This window comes from Tympanuchus pallidicinctus, unplaced genomic scaffold, assembly GCF_026119805.1.
Source record: "Tympanuchus pallidicinctus isolate F22 unplaced genomic scaffold, pur_lepc_1.0 scaffold2, whole genome shotgun sequence".
NCBI classification, from domain to species: domain Eukaryota; kingdom Metazoa; phylum Chordata; class Aves; order Galliformes; family Phasianidae; genus Tympanuchus; species Tympanuchus pallidicinctus.
In genome coordinates, this window is record NW_026294721.1 from 20987086 (window position 1) to 21011262 (window position 24177).

A 24177-nucleotide genomic window follows, 5' to 3' on the forward strand; every position below is an offset into this window, starting at 1 on the left:
TCAGTAAATTCCTTTCCAGAGAGGATTTAAAGCCTGCAACATGTTAGCAATCTGAAAATCTCTGGAGAGACTTATTTTTTCATGTTGAGGGATACTGATGGATGAAAGTATAAAAGGCACGGGACAGAAGACAAATGAAAGCTCGTGCACTTCCATAGTTAAGCAACTTATCTGGAAGAGTACAGATCTTAGTTTCGAAACTTATTTTTACTTTCATGGTTATTTACCTGTGTACTTCTTTTCCTATAACTTAATACTTCCTTTGTTTCACACACTGTATCTTTTTACTTTGTAATTATTTCATTGTTGTACCTGCATGTTTACAAAACTTTAATACAGTGTGTGTCTGAAAAATCAAAGTACATACAAAAGCAGTTCTTTTGTGTTAGGTATTTGTTGCTACCAACTGGGATTGAATAGAAAAATTTTGCTAAATTTATTGCAACCATCACTTCAGTGTGAAAGTGGCAAAAGAATTTTGAAAACTTAGATTTCTCTGGATGAATTTTTTTCTCTACATGAGAGATTTGTAAGTTGGACTGAATGATCTCTATGGTTCTTTTCCAACTTGAGATATTCTATGATTCTGCATTTCTATGTGCAGTAAAGAAGACAATTTTCTAGGTATAATTCAGTAACCAAATTCTACAGTTTTATCTGTGTAGAATTTGACAGTTGCTGGTAATTGGATGAGGAAAATAAAAGTGAAATATGTTCTTCATAAACAGCAATACAATGCCAACTGCATTACAGTTGTTTCTTTCTGACATGTGGTACTGTTAGAGACTTCTGTAACGTCACTATATGCTAATTTCAGGTATTTGTAGGCATTCTGTAGGCTGGTTTTGAGAGAAATATTACATGTAGGGGGAAAAAAGCAATATAATAAACTCAGAATACAAAAAGCATAATTTAATTATGTAAGTATTGTAAGCAAGAAAGGCAGTATTTTGTAGCATGCATAGTTTCCAGTGTACTCTTGATGCAATTCAAATATTTTAAAATTCATAATTAATCAGTTATAGAGAATCATCTGTAAATGATGGTATAGACTAACAGGGAGATTGGGGGTTAAATGGCATTTTTAGCATCATTGCTTAGATTCTTTTTTGAAACAACATGCTTGTTGCTTAGTTATCAGAGCTTTTTTAACAAAAAAATCAAAATCTACATGGGGAAATTCTTCTGTAGACTCTTTCAATACATGTGTGTAGGAATGCAGTTTGTTTTCAGACCATCAAAAAAAAAAATTTGATAGAAAAATCAGTTACCAGCAGTGAGACGAAGAAATCAATTGAAAGTGGATGTCCAGTGACATGATTTTTGGATCATGTCACTGGATGTCCAGTAATTGATTTTTATTGACAAGTGACAGAAGGGTCAGGGGACAAGAAAAGGCCAGTTAACTGGAAGTCTGTCTCGGTTTTTCTTACTCTATCTCAGTGTCACTTGATGTGTTTCTTTGAGAATAATTGTGTTTAGAGAATTGTATGGATGCTTGTTGTCTAAAATCAAAACAAAATTATTACCAGTATAATACATGCATTTGCATATTATCTATATTAATCTACTCTGACTGCACATGCTGTTTTGGCATATGCAAGTCACTCTCAGGAAAGCACCGTGAAGCCTATCTACCTTCTCATGATTCGTAACAGAAGTTAGCAAAAATAGGAAATGAATTGCATCTTACAATTTTAATAATTTCTTTTGGAGGACTTCAAGACTGGAAATCGCAGGGACCTTGCTGATACCACAGCTGGTAGGTGGTATTTGGCATTCAGCAGATGTTGCTAAGATATGTACAGTCCAGCTGTTTACTGAATAATGGTGCAGCAAACTGAAATAGTTGCGCTGTTAGGAAAAACAGAAAGAGGTCTGTGTCAATATTAGGTGTTAGGTTCTGTTTCCCATGGTAGAGTCCTTTCTTTTTCAAGCTGTATTCCACACAAATTCAGGTCAGTATAGAGATTGAATACTTCAAGCTGTTTTTTTTTTGTTTTTTTTTTTTAGATAAAAAACAGAGTTAAAATCTTATTATTGTTCTATTATTGCTTTGAATGGGAACTGAAACTTTATTTTAAACATATAAGATTTTAAAATAGTGTTATTCCTTTTTCACAAGCATTCCTCCACAACTCTATTCAGTTAGCAATTAAAAAAAACCAAAACATTACTGGACCGTAATTCTGTCCAAATGGTCATCAGTCAAAAGATGTGCAGGAAAAAAGTAGTTGAGAACAGTAAACAATTTATTACTTTGCAGTTAATTAACCAAAAGACAGTTCTTTGCAGTTCATTTTGCATTTAATTAAGAGCAGTTCTTTTGTAATTTATGACTTCACATATGCACCTGCAGATCCTTTCTATTGATACCTTTGAGATCCATTCCTAAGCACTGTTGCTTACCTTTTCAGTGAATTTTACTCTTTTAAGGCATCTGATCTCCTTCATCTTAACAAGCCAATATAAAGACTCCATAGAATAAAGTAACATTTTCTGAAGTATGGGATTCATTGAACGTATGCAGATATGCCTGATTTAGTGTTTTGCAACCCTGTCCCACAAGCAGGGGGTTGGAACTAGATGATCTTTGAGGTTCCTTCCAACCCAAGCTATCATTTTCATTCTTACACGTTATGTGGAGTGGCATTGAAAAAATGGAATATATACGACAATAGTTCAAACAAATGTGTGATAAGCAGTACCATGTTTACCTACTTTGTATTTTTAAATACTCAGAATTGTTAAAAATAAAAAAGCTCCATATGTATCCACAAACAACATTACTATGTTAATTAGTTTCTTCTGTGCAGCATATTCTTCCCCTTCCGGGGTTTTGTTGTCTGCACCATCTCTGTGCTGATTGTGCATAGTTCTGTCAGCAGTAATAGCAGATGAATGTATGTGTGCACCAAGAGTAAAAGTTTTAAAGCACTTTGAAAAAGGACTAGCAAGTCGTTCTTTCACATTTAGAAAAAGTAACTGATACAGTATAAATGGAGCTCAACTTTTTTATTTCAATCATGTTTATTTACACTCACCTTCCAATTTATGTGGCTTTGTGGGTTGTGTCCATGTTGACTATTAAAAGTCACTGAGCTTTGAAAGAGTAATTCGTTTGCTTCAACAGCAAATGTAGATTCAGTAACAGTGCTTCATTATTCATAGAGGGGAACTGGAGTGTGGAGCCGTTTATCAATTTAAAAATGTTTTTCTCACTGCACTGTTTCTCTAAAGGACAAAATAATGAATCATAAATTAACAAACATCAGATTGACTAAGCATTTTTTCTTCTCTTTGTCTCTCTCATTTTCTCCTGCACTATGTGCACAGACTGGTTCTCTCCTCCGTTTCAGACTACTTTGCAGCAATGTTTACTAATGATGTAAGGGAAGCAAGACAGGAGGAAATCAAGATGGAAGGTGTGGAGCCAAATGCATTGTGGGCTCTGGTTCAGTATGCATATACAGGTAATTAGAGTGAAAATGGGAATTTTGTCTAACGAATTGGCCTCCTGTGAGCATTGTATTCCATTACTAGATTTGAAATGCACTTAGGAATTCACATTGTTTCTTACTTATATTTAAAAAATTGATCATTGCTGTTACCTGAGGCAACGTGATCACATGTAGTTTTTCTGATAACACTACATTCTGATGGTTTACAAAACAACTTAATACTTCACATGTATCTTGACTGATGAAAAAAGAATCTTATTAGGTTTCCCTTTCCTTGCATCATTATAGATATTAATTTTGAAAGGCTTGTTACCTAATGTCAAAGGGAGTATTCTCCAAGCCTTATGTTCTGTCCCGTAATCTGTAAATAATTCTCTTGTGTCTGAGTTTTGGGGAGTTTAACAAATCACAAAAGCGAAATTATATTGTCTGTTTTTTAATATTGATAGGTCGCCTTGAATTAAAAGAAGATAACATTGAGTGCCTGTTGTCTACAGCTTGCCTTCTTCAGCTATCTCAGGTTGTAGAAGCATGCTGCAAATTCCTCATGAAGCAGCTTCACCCATCCAATTGCCTTGGAATCCGATCTTTTGCTGATGCACAGGGTTGCACTGACTTGCACAAGGTGGCTCACAATTACACTATGGTACGTTATTATTTTAAGCATCATCCACTGATTTTAGTAAAGAAAATACAGAATGTTTGTCTGAGTAAATACTGAAGTTTTTCCCCCAGAAAAGCCTTGATCATTTTCCAAACAAGAATGCACATATGTTACCATGATGAGAAATGACAAAATAGCTGCAAAATTACTGGCTTAGAATTGGAAGAAAGGAGGCAGGCATAATGTTTCCTTGTAATGATATTGGGATTGTGTGACATGCATTCAATAAAATCTTTCAATGTCTAGTTTTTATTTCTGTCAAGCTAAAAACAACAAACTTAACAGTTGGCAAGCTGCTGTTGTCTGGCCCAAAATAACAGATGAATTAATAGAAAAGTGTCATAATGAGCAGGTGTATTCAGGTCCTAAGTTACACCTGGGGTATGAACGTGGATATTCACAGAAAAAGATTCTGCACTATACTTCTTTGCAATGGAATAGCAGCATGGCATCAAACAATTTGATCTCAGGCTATACAATATGTGGCTAAATAAAAATAAATTTGTCAGTTATATTTTCACAGCTGATTTAGGAAAAAAAAACTGACCTGCTAACAAAATGAAATTTCGTCTTTTTATTAGCCATCCTTCTGTTTTAATGTATGATGTTCTTTTTTTACGCACAAGCGTATTTCAGTAATGTTAACAGCAGAAGAAAGCAGGATACTTACCTTTGAGTCAAGTCAGTTCATATGTTACTTGCAGATGTTTGTGAGGTATTTTCCTCTCTTGATGAAATTTTACCTATGTAAGCTCTGGGACCTGAATGAGGGCACAAAGATACTGTATAAGAGATGTGGGAAATAAGTAACATAACAAGGTTGTATGACTTAGAATTACATTATCACTATGCTTAGATGCAGGAGGTGTAAATTTTTGTCTTGTTACTATTAGAAACTCATGGCTTTTTTCTTGCCTGCTGTTTGTGTTTGGTTTGGTTTATTGTTTTGGGTGTTGTGTTTTGTTTTTGTTTTTTTTTTGGTTTTTTTGTTTTTTTGTTTTTTTTTTTGCAGTTTTAAGAAGTGGTATTGTTTTGTATCATTTTTTTCTTAAAGTAACTAGATTTAGTGTGTGTAACAGCTTAAAGTAGCCGTCTTTCTTCCAATTACGCAATTTTTGCTCAATGAGTAGATCTATTTAAAATTACTTACATGTTGAAATTTACCAAAGTAGGTCATCAGTGTGCAGATTGTAGCTTATATATTTGTGTTTTTGACCTTCGTTATGCTCAAACAAAATTGAGAAGACTGCCATTAGATAGACAGATGAAACAATAAAGATGAATGTGCTTTGTGCTTTTAAGTATTAAAATTAATGCAGAGAGAGACAGTGATTTAAAAAAAAAAAAAAAAAAAGAAAAAAAAAAAAAGCCAAAGAAGAACCTCTTTTGACCTGTTTGCTCTTTTTTCAGAGTAACCTTGTGTTATTTCCATGTCCCTTACAGCTTTTATCAGCTGGCTGACAAAGATAGGAATAGGGACAAGCGTTAGATCAGCATAGGTGATTATAGTCTTACTGTTTTGATTGGCAGTTCATGATTTTTGTGGGGGAAAAAGGCTATGGACTTTCTCGAAGCCATTATTTTAATAGCCTTTTGTTCAGATCACAGAAATATAGTTCTTTGCCTTTTGGACTTTATTTGGCAAAACTGGCTTTTTAGGCTTTGGTGTGGATGAAATTTAAATCAGATGGATTTGAAAAAAAAAAAAAACACCTTTAAAACTAATGAGTTGTGCTAGATGGATTCTTCCCTAGGCCTTTTTTAATGTTGTTTAGTTCCAATGGAGATGTGAAATTGAATTTTTGTAATAATGAGTAATAGAGAAGCAGCTTCTATGGTTCGAAATGAATGTTGCTATGGAAACTGCATAGAAATACATAGTCCAATTGAATCGTCAATTAAAATAAATCTCCAAGTAATTTCATTTGTTTAAAAGCTGTTTGAAAGGAGGAAATACTCAGCAGTATTAAGTGCTGGCCACTTGATACTCTTTCCGTTAATTGTTGGATCACAACAGTTATATACACCAGTAGTACCTGTAAATTCTGTTTGGTGAAATGTGATGCAATCGATTAGGGATTATGCTGAGCAGTAGATACTTTGAGCATTTTCGTGTAGCTGTCTGTCTTTCAAAGTATGTGAAGTAGGAAGTAACAATTTTAAGAAATAGTTGTATTTTAATTTATATATGCTATTTTCTGTGAGTTTTCCTTTGAACATAAAAGTAGATTGCCTTATACTTTTTTCATCAACTAAAGCAACCTCTCCGTTTTAACAGTTTTTAAGAGATGCAGTTATTTTGATTAGCATGTTAACAGATTCATTAAAATATAAGTTTATATGAAGATCAGAAATTCAAGCAAAATTAGCATTTGGTTAAATTGAAGGACTAACCAGTGAGTTATCCCAAAAGGCCTGCTTTTGTTAATTGACCTGCTCTGTCTAAATAATGCTCATTAGTGTCACTGGAAAATACTAGCATGATTTTATGGCATGGCTTTAATTGCACAGTACAGTGTGATTAAAAATATAAATGAATAAAGTGGATTTGAATGCCACAGCTCTTCATATTAAAGGTATACACACCTTAAAGGTAGGGTATCAGTGTAGCTTTGCTTTATTGCTTACTCTGATGGCAGTTAAGCGGTTGATTCAGAAGAGAAAAAAATTCAAGGTTATCGTCAAAACAGGTCAATTTTTTGACATTGCAAACTAAGTGAAGCTTGAAAAATCCTCAGGATGCATTAAGTGAAACATGAAATAAACCGAAGCGATCAGTTGTGGATGCAGCAGTCTTTGAAGAGCAGCTCTGTTCTTTTTTTGATTTTTTTTTTTTTTAATGTGTCAGGGATTTAAAAACACAGTTGACATGATCATGAGATGTATTTAGATCAAGGTATCTTTTGTACAAAGAGTTTCTTGTTTTGCTATAGTTTTGGGGCCATGTAATTACAAATCTAGGAATTTTACTAACCTAGACAGTAATGTCTCTATTCACTTAATTTATAATGACTTTTTACATAGAGTGCCTTCTGTGCACTTTTCCTGCCCTCTAGCATAATGCCTAGTGATCAATTTTAGCAGTCTTCACGTCTGAAGAAACAGCATTTTGTCTTGTTTGTCTGAAATAGTTGATAGTGTACCTAGAGCCTACACTAGCTTCTCTTTTACAAAGGAAGATGGTAAACCAAAGAGAAGTTAATTTCAGTTGAGAAAAAAGTTGCCAGTGTTATTTTCAAAACTCGACGTGTCTGTGGTGAGCAGAGCTGTTCTTAGGTAATTGGCAGTATCTTCTAGTAGTCTAATTTGTACTTCATTAATTAGAACTTAATAAAAAAGAAAAAAAGAAAAAAAAAAAGACATTTAAAACAGTAAATCTGATAGTGCTTTAGTTAGTCCACCTGTAGGTGTCTTCGTAATTTTTGTTGTTCACCTTTCCACACATCAGAACATGGTGAGTCACCTTGAATTTCATCAGAAATCTTCCAGATATGAAAAGAAGAGAAATAGCCACACTTCTTTTTGTCCTCAAGAGGCCAGACCCCTCATTTTCATTAATGCCTAAAACAAGGATTTTGTATTTTTGCATATATAGTTGTAATTCACTAAAACAGCCATCAACTACATTCTCCTTCAGATCTTACGAATCAAGCAATTCTCCTTTTCAGCTGTGTCCAGGTTCAGAGTGTAAACAGATCTCTGTGGCTAGAGCTTCCTGTTGGACATCTGTGTACAGCTCTTCTCAGCTTGGGGGTGTTTTGATGCACTCTGAGATATTTTTATTTTTTTTTTATCCTTCTGATGGAGAGCAGGGGGAGCCTAACCATTTAACTGGATTAAACTCGAAAATAAGTATCATGACCTTTTTCATGTGCTCCTAGTATTTTTTGCTCTGAACCAAGACCCAGGCAGACCTCCAGTTAAGAATGTAAGTATTATTCATTCTGCAGCTGCTTAAGGGTGAATTTAAGGTTGTGATCTGAATGAACAACGCTGCTGTGTCCCTGTGTTACTTAGCACGTAAAACTCAGGCGGCTTGTCTGATAAAGTTTCCAACTGAAACTGCAGGGCATTTGTTCTCTGAAATATCCTGTTCTTCCACAGAGAGTTCCCATAAGAAGAAGGAAAGCAAAGGCTAATGAAGAGGTTAAGAATGCTAGGAGATACACTGGCTCCTCCTTTTTGTCTTCAGAATCTCTGTAGAGGAAGAGGAACTGTCAGATTTTGATTATAAAAAACACAAAACCCATACATAGGCCAAAGATTGTGGCTGTGAATGCTTTGATATTCTGTCCAAAAGGAATCTCTACTCTAAAATTAGAATGGGAGCAAGAGGAAGTTGAATTTTTTCCCATCAGAACATGGTTGTCTGCAAGCAACAAGAAGGAAAATCATGCTTTTTACGCTTAACAGCTGTTGAAGTGATTAAATCCAGCTGGAAAAAAGCTTTCCAGAGAAGACTTGTTATTGTCTTAGACAAGATCAGCTTGTTGTTGCCTTCAGAGACAAACAAAACTTTCCATACAGGTGCTTTTCCCTTCTTCTTCCTGTGATCCAGGTAGGCAGTGTGGAAAATTTAAGGTAGTAAGTATTGACTTTTCTGTGTCAGTGCTCGGTGCCTGTCTGTTACCAAAGCTAAAAGCACTGCTCCAGCTTGCATTGCATACACTCCAGGACAGAATCAACTGAAAACCACCAGTGAAAGAAATGAACTCAGTAGAATCTGAATTTCTGTGGACTGCATGTTTAATCTCTGGAAATAATTTTCAACTGTAACTTACTCCCAAGCTGAGTAAAATAAACAAACTGCATGTGTAGTGTTGCTGAGTATTTGTGTGGTCCTTTCGCTGTTTATAGTTCTTATGTTTGCTCATTTTCTTTAATTTTGTAGTAAGTACTTAAAGAGGAAAAGACAGTTCTGTCTCCCTTGTAATCCATTACAATTTTCACGTGGAATTGCTACTTTTATGTAGCTGGTTGGATCACTCTAGTCAGAAAGCTTTTCAGATAGTGAGTGTAAAATTTTTCTTTCTAAATTCTGTCTAGGAATACACAGTCGCTTGCTACGTGCACGGATAACACTTCAAGGTCTCCTCCTAATATCAGCTGCAAAGATGCCAAACTGTACTGTATGTTTTTCATGACGTTTTCTGCTAAATTCATATCTGTTTTGCGGTGCTGGTCCTGCTTGTGTTGTCAAGTTTCTCCCTGTTGTTTTTCTAGCTCTGAAGATGTTTTTTGTGTGTGTATGTCTTAATTCAAAGTTGTTTTTTTTTTTGTTAGTGTGCATTTCTTTCTAAGTCATTGAACAAGATACTAAAGAGAACTACTTTTGTTATGGGGGGAAGTTAGACTTCCACAACTGTGGATCCAGTGCATGTTATCCTCCATGGGTTTTGGAGATATATGGAATGTAAGAGCAAAATCAGTATGCAGTTATTTAGCTATCTAGCAATCAACACTACATTTACTAAATCGATGATAATACCATTTTATTGTTGTGAAGCTACTCTCAGTTTGGAGTGTGAGGTAGTCAGGTTTTGAGCTATTAATGTGTAAGAGCCTGTTTATAGACTGCTTCAACTTTTCTTTCCTTTGTTGCCTTGTGAAGGTGTGTGGGAAGCAAGTTCAATATAATCTTACCCTTTCTCTTACATTTACAAATAAAAAATAAGATTCAGGTTTCTCACTGTAAGTGCGTGGTGCTGATTATGTTTCTATATACGTACTTTTCTGCTATTTTTGCCTAAGCTTACGAGAATCCATATGGAATATTCTGCCTGTCCCTGTGTTCTGAAGTAATGGGATATCAATGTGAGAAATGCTACATATTGTAATTTTCGTGCCCCAAAGTAAGGCTTTGTTGCTGGAAATGATAGAAAAAAGTTATAAAATTGAATCTTAATAAATGAAAGGGTGTACAGTATTTTGGATTCTTTGTATGTTTTGCTCCTGCCAGTCTGTTCGATCAGCTATATAAAATGTACGAAGTAATAAACTTCAGATGCCCCAATGAAAATCAACGGTGAAATTACTTCCTCTGAAAACAAAATGCCATACTTCAATCTGCTAGTAATGAAATATATTACAGATGTGCCCAGTAGCTGCTTATAGTATGTTGTGTTCTTTGCTTGACAAAGTATCTTCATAGTCAACAGAAACAAATCATACTTTTTTTTTTTTAATGTACTGTATAAGAGGGACCATAAAAGTCTAGGAAGTAATTATTAGTCAAAGTAACTCAGGACATATTTTTTCCTTCCAGGTCAGTTCTCTAGTAGTGTTCACTGGCACAACTTGAGAGATGGTGTGAAGGAGGGACAAGTGGGAAAGGATAGTAGAAATTCATTTAAAAAAACCAAAAAACAAAAAACCTGCAACTGTCTTCAGATGATGCTGGCAGCTATATTAAAAATACTTTTTTTTTTCTCTTTCAGGAAAATTTCATGGAAGTAATTAGAAACCAGGAATTTCTATTGCTGCCAGCCACTGAAATTGCAAAGCTTTTAGCAAGTGATGACATGAATATTCCTAATGAAGAAACTATATTGAATGCACTACTTACATGGGTTCGACATGATTTGGAACAGAGAAGGAAAGATCTCAGTAAACTCCTGGCTTACATTAGACTGCCTCTGCTTGCTCCACAAGTAAATTGTTCAATTCCTCCCTAGTTTATACCATAGTTATAGTGGGCACACCTACAGCATCTGTATAGAGATGGTGGCAAATCACAAAAGCATCACAAGATTCTTTAGTGTTTTGGATTCTTAGAGCTGCGTATAAGGACTTAACATGCTGTATAGTCATGATACTTTGTTGTGAACTGCAGCATGTTCTGATCCTAACCTGAGATCTGACTGCACACAACAGGGCATGGAGCTTCTATGATAAAAATTGTTTCCATTGCCCAAAAAGATGATTATTGAGGATATATTTGTCACTAGAATGTGTCTTTTTAACTATCTTCTTTATGGAATTTGAACAGCATATTTTGAATAACTGTATTTCCTTCATGTAGCTAGCAGTTGTCCTTGATATTAAGGAAATGGATTTGAGTAAATCATTTAGAATCATTTGTTTTCTTCTGCTAACTCTTGGTAATCCATCTTTGGGTGCTTCTTGTTCTTCCTAGTCATTACTTTTTCTCCTCGTTGGACATCTACACGTATTGTAGAGGAAGACAAGTTTGTTTGTTTGTTTGTTTTTAAATAGTTTTTAATGATAGTTTTCCTACCCTAGGAAATTATTCCTTTTGTTAGTGTCATGTGTGGCACTGTAGTTGTTATCTGATAGCAGGCATGTCAGGCATGTAAACTATCTGATTTCTTCTTGTGCTAGTCTTCCTTGCTGTCCCTTGATTTAGTAATATTTAATGCGCAAAATCTAAGTATTTTGTCTTGGATTTTCAGTTTTAGTGGGAATTATCTCTATTAAATAAGGGATTTTTTTTTTTTTTTAACGAAATGTGAATGCTAAGTAGAATTCATTAACACAATGGAAACTGAAATTAATTGATTCAGTGATACATACAAATCATGTTGTGTATTGCCTCTAATCCGGAATCTTATTGATGGCTGGTAAGATGCACAAGCAGGTTCTGTGGTATTAATATTTTCATACTGTTTATTGCATATACAGTGGCAGTATTTTCTTGCTTGTGACCTTGACTTTACAACATCCTGCTTCCAGAAGCATAATACAGTGTAAGAAACCAGTTTACCTTGAAGGAAATCTTTTTTTTTTTTGAGCTTTTAATTAATTGATGTTTAAGTATAAAGTCTGTAACCACTTTTGTAATTCTTTTATTTAATGCAATTGAAAAAAATTTATAAGTTGAAGGTACAGAATTTTCTCCAGAAGTATACACTGTAATCAAGTTATGTCCAGTGAATAACTGATTAGGAAAATAGCAGAATGCCACACAAAAGCAATATCATATTTCACATATTGTGAAATTTATCTTTAATTTTTCATGTCTTTGCCAAATATATACACTTAAATTTTTAATATGATATTTTGTCGTTGCCCTTTTTTTTATTACTTTGGCAAATTATAGTGCTTAAGCTGAGGGGGAGCAATTAGAGCGACAAGTAAATTTGGTTAAAGTGCCCCAACAGCCCTAATGAATTTTTAACAATCACATTTTGTTTCATGATGACATGAGGCAATCTGACAGAAAACATAAAATTGGAAACCTTTTCATTATGTTACAGTTGAAGAATTAAAGCTATTTGAAAGCAATAAAATTAGAAAATTGAACAACTTGCCAAAATCAATAATGTTGCAAGCAGAGCTGTAACGAATACTAGACCGAATATACTTGAAAAAAACTTTGGGTAATACTTCAAAACTGTAGCACTGGAACAAAAAACAAATGTGATGAATTGTCAGTTTCATCAGTTGTATTTCTATGCATCCCTTTGTACATAACATTGAATTGTCTATTTCATTAATGCAAACAGTGTCCTAAATACTTGTAAGAAGATAAAGATGAAAATTTGTCAGCTTCTTAAGTTGTAAGGTGGCCACTATTCCATCTCTGGTAGATGAATAAATGAAAAAGATGATTAACCATTTCCTGAGTTACAATATGGGTTCATCTTCCTTTCTGGTCGAGTATCTGTGCTATATTTCTCTTCATCAGGTTTCCAGTGACTACAATTTCATGTTTGCATATCATTTGTGACTACGGAGTTATAAATGCTTTGTGGAGCTATGTAAATAGTAAAACTTGGAAATAACAGGAAGGAAAGTTTTCACTTAAGCCAATTCCAAGTACTTTAAGTGAAGAATGTTTTCAGAATATTCCTGTACAGTAAATGTAATTTAAAGAACATTTTAATTTTTTGAATACCAAAACAGTCTTCTGTGGGCTGCTCTGAAAGTGACGCCTCCTGTTTATTTCCATGGAAACTCCAGCTACAAAGAGAACAACAACGCTATTTGAGCAAATTCTCAGCTACGCAACACTGGTTTTCAAAGTAGCCACCACTCTTAGCCATGTATTTTTTGCCAGAGATGAACAAGAGCCTGCATGACACACTTCTAAAAATTTACATGGCTATCTGGAACATGATTTGTCTTTCATGTCACTGTTGCCACTGCTGAAATGCACCACCCAGTGCCTCACTGTGCTCACACCCACTGATAGGTCTCCATAAATATTCAGCAAGAGCCAATGAATGTCGCTGGGTGCAACTTATTCCACATTATAAGAATTCAGTGACACACCTTTGCTCAATGTTGGACACCACTCTGTCAGTGCCTTTCCACTGCCATCTGTCACACAGCAGCAAAATGTAATGGAATATTTGGTGGGAAGCTTCAGCCTCTGCTGCTGTACCACCACCATCCACCTCTGATGTTGTGGCATCAACAAAATAAGAGGCATTACTTTCAGAGCGTCCCTTATAGATTGCATTTATTTTTATATGAGATTAAGTTATTTTCAGAGAGTGAGACTGTACTATGAGAAAACTTCACTGTAGTTTGGGAGAGGGGATGAGAAACCAGTGAAAAAGGTAGGTTGGTTGTGTTTTGTTATTGGCTGTCAGCAGCTCAGCAGTAATATCGTGGCTTGTGGACTTGGTATTTATAATGTTTATATGGATTTTGTGCTGGGGAGCAAGAAGCATTTCTCTTTCTTATTGTGACCACTGCCAATGTCACAGTAGGGTGTTTCTCTTGTTCCTTCTGTTACTCAGGCCATGTGTTATAGCTCAGAAGAAAGCCAGTTGTCTAGACTTGTAAAAATTGCAGTTGGGACACTTAATCTACTAATACATTTTTAGCAATCTAACAAACATGGAATACAAAAGGGTCCAGAATCTTTAAACTTGATTTTTATTAGTAGCCTCTATTTAGGTCAGATGAAAGTGTAACACTTCTCAAATTTGCTAGCATCCTTAACAATAAAATATTTTTTAGTTGTTTGTAATAGCTGATATCCTACTGTTGGTCACTAACACAGTCAAGAACAGAATACATATTAAAGCATTTAGCCTATGCCTGAAGCAGCTTTCCAGGCCTGTACTGGGTGCATCTGGGAATCAGAGAGTGAGACTGAACTGACTCACATACCTGAAGTCCGATCTGTTTCCTTGAACTTACTTGGGGTGGAGCTGAAACATCAGAAGATTTTGTTTTCTTCATAGGCTTAAGTCATTCATTAAGATCAGGTGGCCTTCCTGTTTTTCATACTCAAGGATTCCACTTAAAAAATGATTTTTTTTTAATTGCTGTTTTATCTATCTACCCTTATCTTGTTTATATGAACTTTTTGAATATAAGTCTATTCTAAAGCAATGGAAGGTTTTGGATAAACTATTTTTCTAATTGTTTTTATACTTTGTGCAGCTTATAGCAATTCAGTTTGTTTAATTTTCAATCTTTTTTGCAGTTTCTGGCAGATATGGAAAATAATGCACTCTTTAGGGATGACATTGAGTGTCAAAAACTCATTATGGAAGCAATGAAGTACCATCTGTTACCAGAGAGACGACCTATGTTGCAAAGTCCTCGCACCAAACCTAGAAAATCTACAGTGGGAGTGTTGTTTGCAGTTGGAGGAATGGATGCAACAAAAGGTCTTGGCTTATATAATGATTAGTTGCTGAGGGTTGTTTTTTGTGTTGTGGTTTTTTTTTTTTTTTTTTTTTTAAAGAAATGCTTGATGTACGTTTTTATAACATGTTAATTATGTAACATATTCCGTTAAGTCAAACATTCTGCAGAATAGAAAGCAAACATCATAAAAGGACAGTGTACATTTGATTTAAAAAGCTAGGTAGTATTGAAGATATCAAAAACATTCTGGAAGCTACAGTCATGATTGGTTTGAAATTACCAGGGAATATCTGATTTCTGAGTAGTAACATGTTGAACTGAGTGAAAGCTAACTCGCATTTACTTGAGTGGGAAGTAATCTGGAAAAAGAAGACAGTGACAGAAAATGTAGAAAGATGACATGCACAGGTATAAAAGCAAAAGTAAAATTGCTTTTTGACTAATTGTTAAATAAGCCTGCCATCTGCTTGGTTGTTTTTTTCTTATGTAAGCTTCAATATTGTCTAATGGTAGTTAGAAGGAATCTGGCAAGTTAGAAAAGTTATGGTAAATAATCTGTTTTCATTTATTCTGTATTTTGGAGTTAATGCTTCCAAATTTTAATTGTTTTTCATAGTCTGTGTTGCACTTGAAAGGTTCGTGTCACGTAACTTCAGATTTTTTTTCTAGTATTATGAAACAATTGATTTCAGTATATAATTGTATTTAACAAAGTTGATTAGTGTTCCTAAAATTCATTTTACTAAAGGCTTCATTCTTTAAAGATGCTAAACATTCTGCTTTTTGTCTTGAAAAACACTGAAAAATCCTTATCTGTTATGCTGTGGTTGGTTCTTGAGGAATTCAAAAAATACTATTTGTGTACCCACTTAAGAACGTGCTATGGCATTTCATGCAGTCATGTAGGATCAACAAATTGCTGAAATAACGGCTACTTTAATAGCTCAGATTAAGCTTGTTTTACTAACTTGCGGGTGTTGTCATTCAGGAGCTACGAGCATTGAGAAGTATGAACTTCGTACCAACATGTGGACTCCTGTTGCAAACATGAACGGACGTAGATTACAGTTTGGAGTTGCAGTCTTAGATGATAAATTGTACGTTGTTGGTGGCAGAGATGGACTGAAAACCTTGAATACCGTGGAGTGCTACAACCCTAGAACAAAAACTTGGAGTGTAATGCCACCTATGTCCACACATCGTCATGGTCTTGGTATGTAGCTTTCTGTAAAAGCTGAACACTTTCATGTTTTAAAAGGTTAGCTGATGAAAAATTATTCAGGAATTACATTTTGGAGATAGTGTGGGAGGATGTCTTTGTTTTAATGCCAACTTTTTATTGAACTACTTTTCTCCTTCAGATTATATGCAGCAATGGCTGCTTAAAGGAAAGCTGGATTTTGTTTTAAAATATTTTTTGATGCACACGCCAATAGGAAAATGCAACCTATTTTTTTATTTTTTTTTTAGGGGTAGCTGTATTGGAAGGCCCCATGTATGCTGTAGGAGGACATGATGGCTGGAGCTACCTGAATACAGTAGAAAGATGGGATCCACAAGCTCGTCAATGGAACTTTGTAGCTAGTATGTCAACTCCAAGGAGCACTGTTGGTGTAGCAATATTAAATGGAAAGTATGTGAAGGCAACTTCCGATTTATCTAATACGTAATTACAGGTTTTCCTAAATGACTTATTTCTCTTGACATATAAGATGTTGATAGCATTAAGAACCAGTGAGACTCCAGTGATTTCCTCCTATTGTGATAGCTTGAAAAATCAACTTCCAAAATCACTGTGAAGTTAGGGGAGAGTACTCACATTGTATCTTATTAACTCAGTGAGAATAGTGAAACGGCAGAATTAAATCTCATCTGGAGTGGTACCAGAAATTTCTAAAGCTGTTTTTCACTGAAAATATAATTAAATCCTTTGCACAAGTCATACTCAGACAACTAGGTCATTTTGTGCTGTCACAGGGCATGGTTGCAAGTGGCCTCAAGTTTTCCCGATCCTGTTGGTTACCACAAAGCTGAAGCAATTATATTTAAAACTCTCACAGCAAAAGAGATTTTATCCTTCTCCAGGGAGAAAGCTCCAGTAACTTCCCTGAGCAACCAGCTTAACTGTTAACGCAACTTTGAGTTCTCCATTTGTCAATGCATAAGTACCTTTTGCTGGTTTGTTATTTTTTTGTTTGTACTATCAGAAGTGACCATGGAAAATTACTATTTTCCTTCCCATTTGCACAGCATGTTTTCCTTAAAGACGCATGTCCGCTAAGGATTCTTTCCTCAAGAGAGTAACACTAGCTCCTCCAGTCCTTACTAGTAGGCCATGTTTCCTAGACTTCCAGTAATATTTTCTTCCTTTGGACAAAGCTTAATTATTTGATAGAGTCCAAAGTACAAGTGCTACTTGAACAAAGTAATTACCAAAGTAAATTTGGAGTCATGTAATACTAGATGAATTAGGGTTGGAAGAGATGTTCTGAATCATCTGATACAGCAATAACTCATAGCAGGACCAACCTTAAAGTTGTAGGATCTTGTTTCAATGTTAACTGAGCTAGTTCAGGTAATTCCTGAGTTTCAAATAGCTGATAAGGATGGAGATTGAAAGCCTTTCTGGGCAACCTGTTCCATTATTTTACCATCACTGTATCAAATGTCTTTCTTCTACAATCTAATTGGAATTCCCCATATTTCAACTTCCCTCTTGTTCTCCTTTCACTGTATACTTCCGAGAATGATGACCGTTTCCTACATAACCCTTTATTAGGGGTTGGAGAAAGCAGTGAGGTATCTCCTTAGCTTCTTAAGACTGCCCAATTCTTAGACGTAATGTTCTAGCTCCGTCATCATATTAGTGATCATCAGCTGGACTTGATCCTGTACAACCAGATCTTGCACCAAAAGCCCGAAGACAGACATAGTATCCAGATGCAATCTTATACGTGCTGAACAAGGAGGAGACCTTAGCTGTGGTTACTTGAAGTCCAAATCTGTTCTTGCCAAGCTGCATTTTCTTTAGTCATCTCCCACTCTATACTATTGCCTGGGAATATGCCATTCCACATACAGGACTTTGCCTTTCCTAAACTTCTTAAGACTGCAGCCACTTTTGCTGCCTGTCTCTGAATAACAGCCAGGCCCTTCAGCATACCAGCTACTCCCCTTAATTTGATGTTATTAGCAAACTTCCTAAGGCTGATTTTCCATTACATTTTTTTTTAGATAATTAATGAAGACATTAAGCAGTATCAAGGCACTTTATCAGCCTGGGAGGAATGGCACTAGTAAGCAGCTGCCAGCCAGTTACTTCATGCTGCTGATCACAGCCCTTTGCACCCAGCAGTCTATCCTGTTTTCCACCAGCCCTGCAGTCAGCTTATCCAAATCATGTATTTGTCATTATAGCTAGTGAATACCAAGTTAACTTAATTTACTATTATTATATCAGAATATTTCACTCTCTTGACCATAAACTTTTTCTTCCAGGCTATGTCCTGACACATCTCCCTTGAGCTTGCCTGAGTACTGTAAGCAAGCAAAAAGCTTTTCATGATTTCTTTTTTTTTTTTTTTTTTCTTTTTCATGGAAAGCTTAATTAGTACAGCTGAAATGCACTTGCAAAGGGTCCTGTGAGATCTGGAACAAGTCCAGGAATGAGTGAAAATGTTCACCTGGATGCAGAAAGGAAGGAAGAACTTGAATAACCAGCAAGCAGGGTGCCTTGGGCTGCTTTTGGAACTGCAGACTCAATGCTTAAGTTAGGTCTGAAGCTTCCTGTGTATTCAGCAGAGAGTCCCAGGTGTGGTAAAAAGCTCCAAAAGTAGTCTCACATTTCTGTATTATTTTAGAACATAGTTTAGATCCTTAACATAGACAGCAACCTTAGATGCCTGTAGTTAAAGGCGTGAAAGTGCATGCAAATTTATTACCTTTAAGCTGCAAGCAGTAATTTCTGCAAATTCTAGTAATATGTCTGTGAACTGGTACATTCCAGATGATTTGCTCAAAATCTTTGTGAAGAGAATATATCCTTTTCCATATCCTGAGTGTAAAATCACTGCAGAAGTGATCAAAATTCTGTCATGTTTCTAGGGGAAGAGAGAGCAATGGACTTCATTTAAATGCTGTGTTGCATAAAAGGATGATTCTTAGTCATAATTTTTTTGGAACTGTGCAGTATGACTTTTTCATATACTTCTGTGTGTTCCTTACCTTAAACAATTTGTATTATTAAACATGGGCACTTCCATGGAAATGCATTATTTTTTGTAGTTAAGTTTGTTGGTTAACATATACTTTAAAAACAAAAAAAAAGATACAGTGATGTTTCCCAGTCTGAGAACATCTTGAATACAGCTTCACAGTAACTGCTGGCAAATGTTAATACTATCATCATATAGAATAGCAGAATTGTTTGGTTGGAAAAGACCTTTAAGATCATGAAGTCCAACCATTATCTAAAACTACCAAGTTCACCACTAAAGACACACGGTACTTAATGTTTGTATGATAAATATTTAACTACTCTAATTTGCCTAAAACTGTGACAGGATGTCATAAGTGATAATTCAGGTGATATCAAACTGAAATTCACCTCTAATGTGTTTCTTCTTCTTTAGAATGCCTTCTGCATTCTTTCTTTAATGCTGGGCACTTCAGCTTCTAAGCCTACATTGCTTAAAATGCTACCTAATTGTTTTTGTTACTTTTAAAGATTCATCAGTGGTAGTGGGGCAGTGCACCTAAACCCGTCTTTTCTTTCCATCCTTATTTTCCAAAGAATTAAAATCCTGTTAATAATAAATGCTAGAACTGAGTGAGGAAGCTAGGCCACCTAGTGGATGTAAGGGACTTAACATAGCACTGCTGTTCATAAACTGAACTTCAGGCTCAAAAATACATGATGCCTAAGAAGAGGCAGGGCAGAGTTCTTGCATGAGTAGATTACTGAACTCGTCCCTCTGCTGCTAGAGATGCACCGTTGTCAAATCACGCATTTTGAAAATCTTAGCTATGTGCACAAGTTGGAATGTAAATATGCTATAAGTATAATCCATTTTCTGACATTATTATTATTATTATGTGTTAGTCATCACAGTAGGAAAAGATTGGAGCAAAACTGTATGATCTGAGTTTTAGAAATAGAATATCCTATTGAAAGTTTAAAGTCTTCTAAACTTACCTTGTTAAGATATTTGGAAGTTCTTCATACATCACTGGAAACTTGAGTTAACTTGCATCTTGTTCAGGCAATGTTTATTGACTTTTTTTTTTCCCAAATTTTATAGACTTTATGCAGTTGGTGGTCGAGATGGAAGTTCTTGTCTTAAGTCAGTAGAATGTTTTGATCCTCATACAAACAAATGGACCCTCTGTGCTCAAATGTCAAAAAGAAGAGGTGGTGTAGGTGTAACTACGTGGAATGGGTTCTTATATGCCATCGGTGGTCACGATGCCCCAGCATCAAACTTAACATCCAGGTTGTCAGACTGCGTAGAAAGGTAATATCCCAGTGAAAGCATATCCTCCCAGTGGTTCTAAAAATGCCAGTCTGAAGTGTGATTTACCATTATTTCGTGGAAATAGCTTCTTAGAAAATTACTTTAATCACATTAAGCTTCTGAATAGTTATTTACAACTATATGCTGCAATAAAAGTCAGTTTTTCCAGAGAAGTACATTACTTTTTAAATTAATGATGAAGTAACTTAAATTCTATCTGCAGCTTAAGAATTGCCCTCTTTCACTACATTGTACTTCAACTTGCAGCATGAGCTTTGTCAGCATTTCCATATGATGATCGTCATGTTTGCATAAGACATACATTTCTGCAGTACTTGGAATAGACAACAAAAGATGAAATTAAGAGTTCATTACATCTGTGTTCTTTATGCAAACAAATTATAAGACCACTTGCTTCTAGGTAGTATGATCTTAGGATGGTCTCGTGGCCAAATAAATATGTTCTTTGTGTAGTTCCTTAGATCTCTTCAGAGCCATGTGATTCCATCAGTTGTACTGTAAGCATCTGTACTTATTTTTGTCTCTTTCTGTCAAGTTAAAGTAAGTTTCTTAACATAATGATAGCATGGACCCTCCTACCTGATCATTAGTTTGTCTTGTAAAGAATGCTGATATTATTCTAGAATGACACTTTTTTAATTAAACTGTTTTGATTATGCTTATGATACACAGTTATGATTAAGAAGTGCTGTAAATTGTCTTAAGAGTTTTGCACTTCCTGTAGAACTTTCTCCAACAGGGTTCTTCAGAAAATGGTGATCTCTCTTGGCAAGTAACTTTCTTTACAACCACATTCAGCTTGAACAGCCCATGCTGTGACAGTTAATAATTATTATGTACTTTCTCTACTTCACAGTAGTATAGCAGCAGAACTGGTTCCAGAGTGGTATGCTTTTCAGTGCAATAAGAAATATGCTAAGAACAGCTATATGTGTATTTATATATTGCTGCATGGAAAGCAGCACAGAGTGTAACTAGTACTGTGTTATCAGATGACTAAAGAAAGATTTTAGAAGAAAGTATCAGGGAAAACGGTCCTTTGAAATTAACACCCAAGTCTGTGTTGCAATACCTGCTCCCTACTATATTGAGAGTGTCAGTTCCAGTACTTTCTTTTTATTCTTGAAATTTTGGCAACAGTTTTAGAGCATGACACAAATTATCTTTTAGGTATGATCCGAAAACAGATATGTGGACTTCTGTGGCTTCTATGAGCATTAGCAGAGATGCAGTGGGAGTATGCCTTCTTGGTGACAGGTTGTATGCTGTTGGGGGATATGATGGTCAAACGTACCTTAACACAGTGGAGTCTTACGATCCCCAGACAAATGAATGGACACAGGTATAGTTTCTGATTAGAACATGCTCTGCATTTATTTCAAGTGTGGCTCTTTTTGCAAAGAGAATACTCCTTTTCTATGAAAAACTCATGTTAGTTCCCCCGCTCTCTGCTCCTCCCCCCCATTTTTTTTCAAGCTGATTTACCTTGAACAGACAGTTGTTAAAGTCTGAATTTTGGGCCAGTATTAAATGTTTGTTTATTTTAAGTCAAGATAACAGAGTGTGTGGATGGTACCACCTCTCTGCTGCAGCTGTGCAACCATTATTACAAACATCAAACATAGTCAATCTTAAGAAAAAAGATTAAAACCTGACTACACTACTCTAATGAATGTGTTTTTGCTTACAGGTTGCACCGTTGTGCTTAGGAAGAGCTGGAGCATGTGTTGTGACTGTGAAACTATAGGTTGTTTTCTTTGAGAAGGTGAATTTCTGCACTACGACAGACTCGGCTGATATCTTTTTTCCTCAAGCCAGTTAAGAATATGAGGTGCAGGATATCTACAGCAACAAAGTGTTTGATCTCCGACCTACATACGTATTATTCTTTTGGACCAATATTAAGCACTTTTTAAAGAATTATCTTTGTTACCTGCACATTGGAAGAGTTACAAGCAAATCAGCTGCAACCAAGATGTTGCCGGCAAGGGATCTCCATTGAGGAAATACTAAGAAATGAGTGAACTTACTGTGAACTCACTGGGATAATCAAATGTTATTGATTTATGGCCTTGACTTCTCAAACATGCAGAGAAATCATGCCATTAATAAATACAGTTCCACCGATACAATTGAGGACATCTCTGGGTGAAGCGAGTTACAGAATTTAACCCCGTATATTTAATTTGCCTATAATAAACATGTTTTTCTGTGGGTATCTGAGGTATTACAGTGCAGGCTGACAAACCAATGCAAACCATTGTAAATGGCAGGTGTAATGCTTGCCTTAAAAATGAAGTTGTGTATTTGGTGAATATTTGCACTTTTACCATCATTCCTAGTTTAGAAATATTTTTATTTAACCAAAGCCTTATTTTAAATATTGTCTTATAATGCTAACAGAAATCTGCTATTTAATTATTTCTGCAGGAGGTTTCTGAAATCCAGTGTACTACTTGGATATTCGAAGGTTTTCCATAAGATGGAGAACATTGTACCTTTTCTCTAATTTGGTTTTTATATTTACATTGCTATTTTTAAGATAAACTCTATAAGCATGAGTAACTAGTGGGAAGAATTCGGAAGTGTGATTAGAAGTTAACCAAGTTAGTAAGAGCACTTTGAATTTTTCAAAGCATTCCATTGCAAATAGACTAAGAGTCTACATTGATTCTCAATATGTTTTACATGAGGCTTTGCACTAATGTGAAAGGTATAATTTTATAAGATGAAATGAAGCAATCGTCTGTCTTTTCCTCCAGCGAGGGTACTTCAAAATGCAAAGAGCCAGGCTGCCGTATGAGCACGTTCAGCATCTTGTAGGAGAGTTGTGTATGCCTCACAGGATTTATTTTTTTCTTTCCAAATGCTTCATAATTTGCCTTTTTTGACTCCTACGCTCTGCCACACACTCGTTTGAACAGTCTGAATGTTCTCTGGAAGTCTCTTTGTATTTGCTTTTCTGTGCCTTGTTCCTTCTGTTTTCAAAGCGGCGGGCAGCGCGCCGTGCTGCTTCCTGCCGGAGCGTCGAGCTGTCAGCTCGCAGAATGTTTTCCAGGAGTGTGAAGTGTCCGACACCCAAAGTCTTTGTACATTTGTAATTTTAAATTTCATGTGTTCATGCTCTCGACGAACTATTTGTTGGTTTAAAGGCAATTACTAAGCGGTGAAACTTGGTGTTGAAACCTGCTTTGTTCGAAATTGAATACAGCTGAACTTAAATGCGCTTTCAATGGGTTGGTGCCTTTTTTTTCTTAGATGTGTCGATTTTGCGTACCCGAGTCTGCACGTTTAATTAAGAAAGGTTGTTTTTACAGCACACCTTCGTTGTACGCGCTGTACGAAACCACCCTTTTCTCTCTGCGCGCACGCGGCTCCCCACTCCGCGCGGCGGCGTACGCTAACGGCCACGCGGCGCAGGAATCTCCGCTTTCCCATTGGCTCGGGCGAGCGGCCCCGCCTTCCGCCTCTGATTGGCTGCGGTCTCCTCGTTTCCGCGGTGACACGGACGCCGGGGGCGGGAGGGTTCGGGTTTCCCTCTCAGTTGGGGTCGAGGGTTGCGCATGCGCACGGGGCGCTGAGCGGCGAGCGGTGGGCGCGATGAAGGTAGGTCCGCCCGGCCGCCGTACGCGGGGAGGCGTTCGCTGATGGGATCTCGGCCTCGAGGGCGGCGGCGTCAACCAGGGCGAGCGGGTGACGAAGTTCGTACTCCGCGCCGCCTCGGCCGCCTCGGTGCGGTTCTTGAGGCCTGTGAGGGGCGCGCGGGGCACTCTCAGCTACGGCAGTCCCGGGCTGTGGAGCCGTTACCGCTGGCCGCCGCCTTGGTAACGGCCCTCAGGCTGCCCCGCTGTGCTCCTGTCCGCCCGCGGCGGAGAACGCTTCTTGCTCGCGATTAGGGGTCGGGTGACCTGCGGGGAGCTGGAGCCCGCCGCCGTTTACTGAGCGTTTC

At 36.5% G+C, this 24177-nt stretch overlaps 3 protein-coding genes across 11 annotated transcripts in view; 2 read left to right on the top strand and 1 right to left on the bottom strand.

The window, feature by feature from the left end:
* KLHL5 (kelch like family member 5) overlaps nucleotides 1-23454 on the top strand; it is a 49420-nt gene extending 25966 nt beyond the window's left edge. For 6 of the 7 annotated variants that reach the window (XM_052681742.1, XM_052681741.1, XM_052681739.1 and 3 more), the window contains 9 exons: nucleotides 3337-3473; nucleotides 3911-4107; nucleotides 10563-10775; nucleotides 14528-14714; nucleotides 15683-15907; nucleotides 16165-16327; nucleotides 19995-20207; nucleotides 21399-21570; nucleotides 21919-23454. In XM_052681742.1, coding sequence (XP_052537702.1) covers nucleotides 3337-3473; nucleotides 3911-4107; nucleotides 10563-10775; nucleotides 14528-14714; nucleotides 15683-15907; nucleotides 16165-16327; nucleotides 19995-20207; nucleotides 21399-21570; nucleotides 21919-21975 — 1564 coding nt within the window. In that variant the 3' untranslated portion in view covers nucleotides 21976-23454. The remainder of the gene's footprint in view (nucleotides 1-3336; nucleotides 3474-3910; nucleotides 4108-10562; nucleotides 10776-14527; nucleotides 14715-15682; nucleotides 15908-16164; nucleotides 16328-19994; nucleotides 20208-21398; nucleotides 21571-21918) is intronic. The other variant, XM_052681738.1, reaches the window with a different exon arrangement.
* The window catches only part of RPL9 (ribosomal protein L9), a 228772-nt gene that overhangs the window by 104448 nt on the left and 100147 nt on the right, over nucleotides 1-24177 (bottom strand). The window lies entirely within an intron of this gene.
* The window catches only part of WDR19 (WD repeat domain 19), a 37844-nt gene continuing 37415 nt past the window's right edge, over nucleotides 23749-24177 (top strand). For all 3 annotated transcript variants that reach the window (XM_052681720.1, XM_052681722.1, XM_052681721.1), the window contains exon 1: nucleotides 23749-23834. In XM_052681720.1, the coding sequence (XP_052537680.1) occupies nucleotides 23829-23834 (6 nt within the window). In that variant the 5' untranslated portion in view covers nucleotides 23749-23828. The remainder of the gene's footprint in view (nucleotides 23835-24177) is intronic.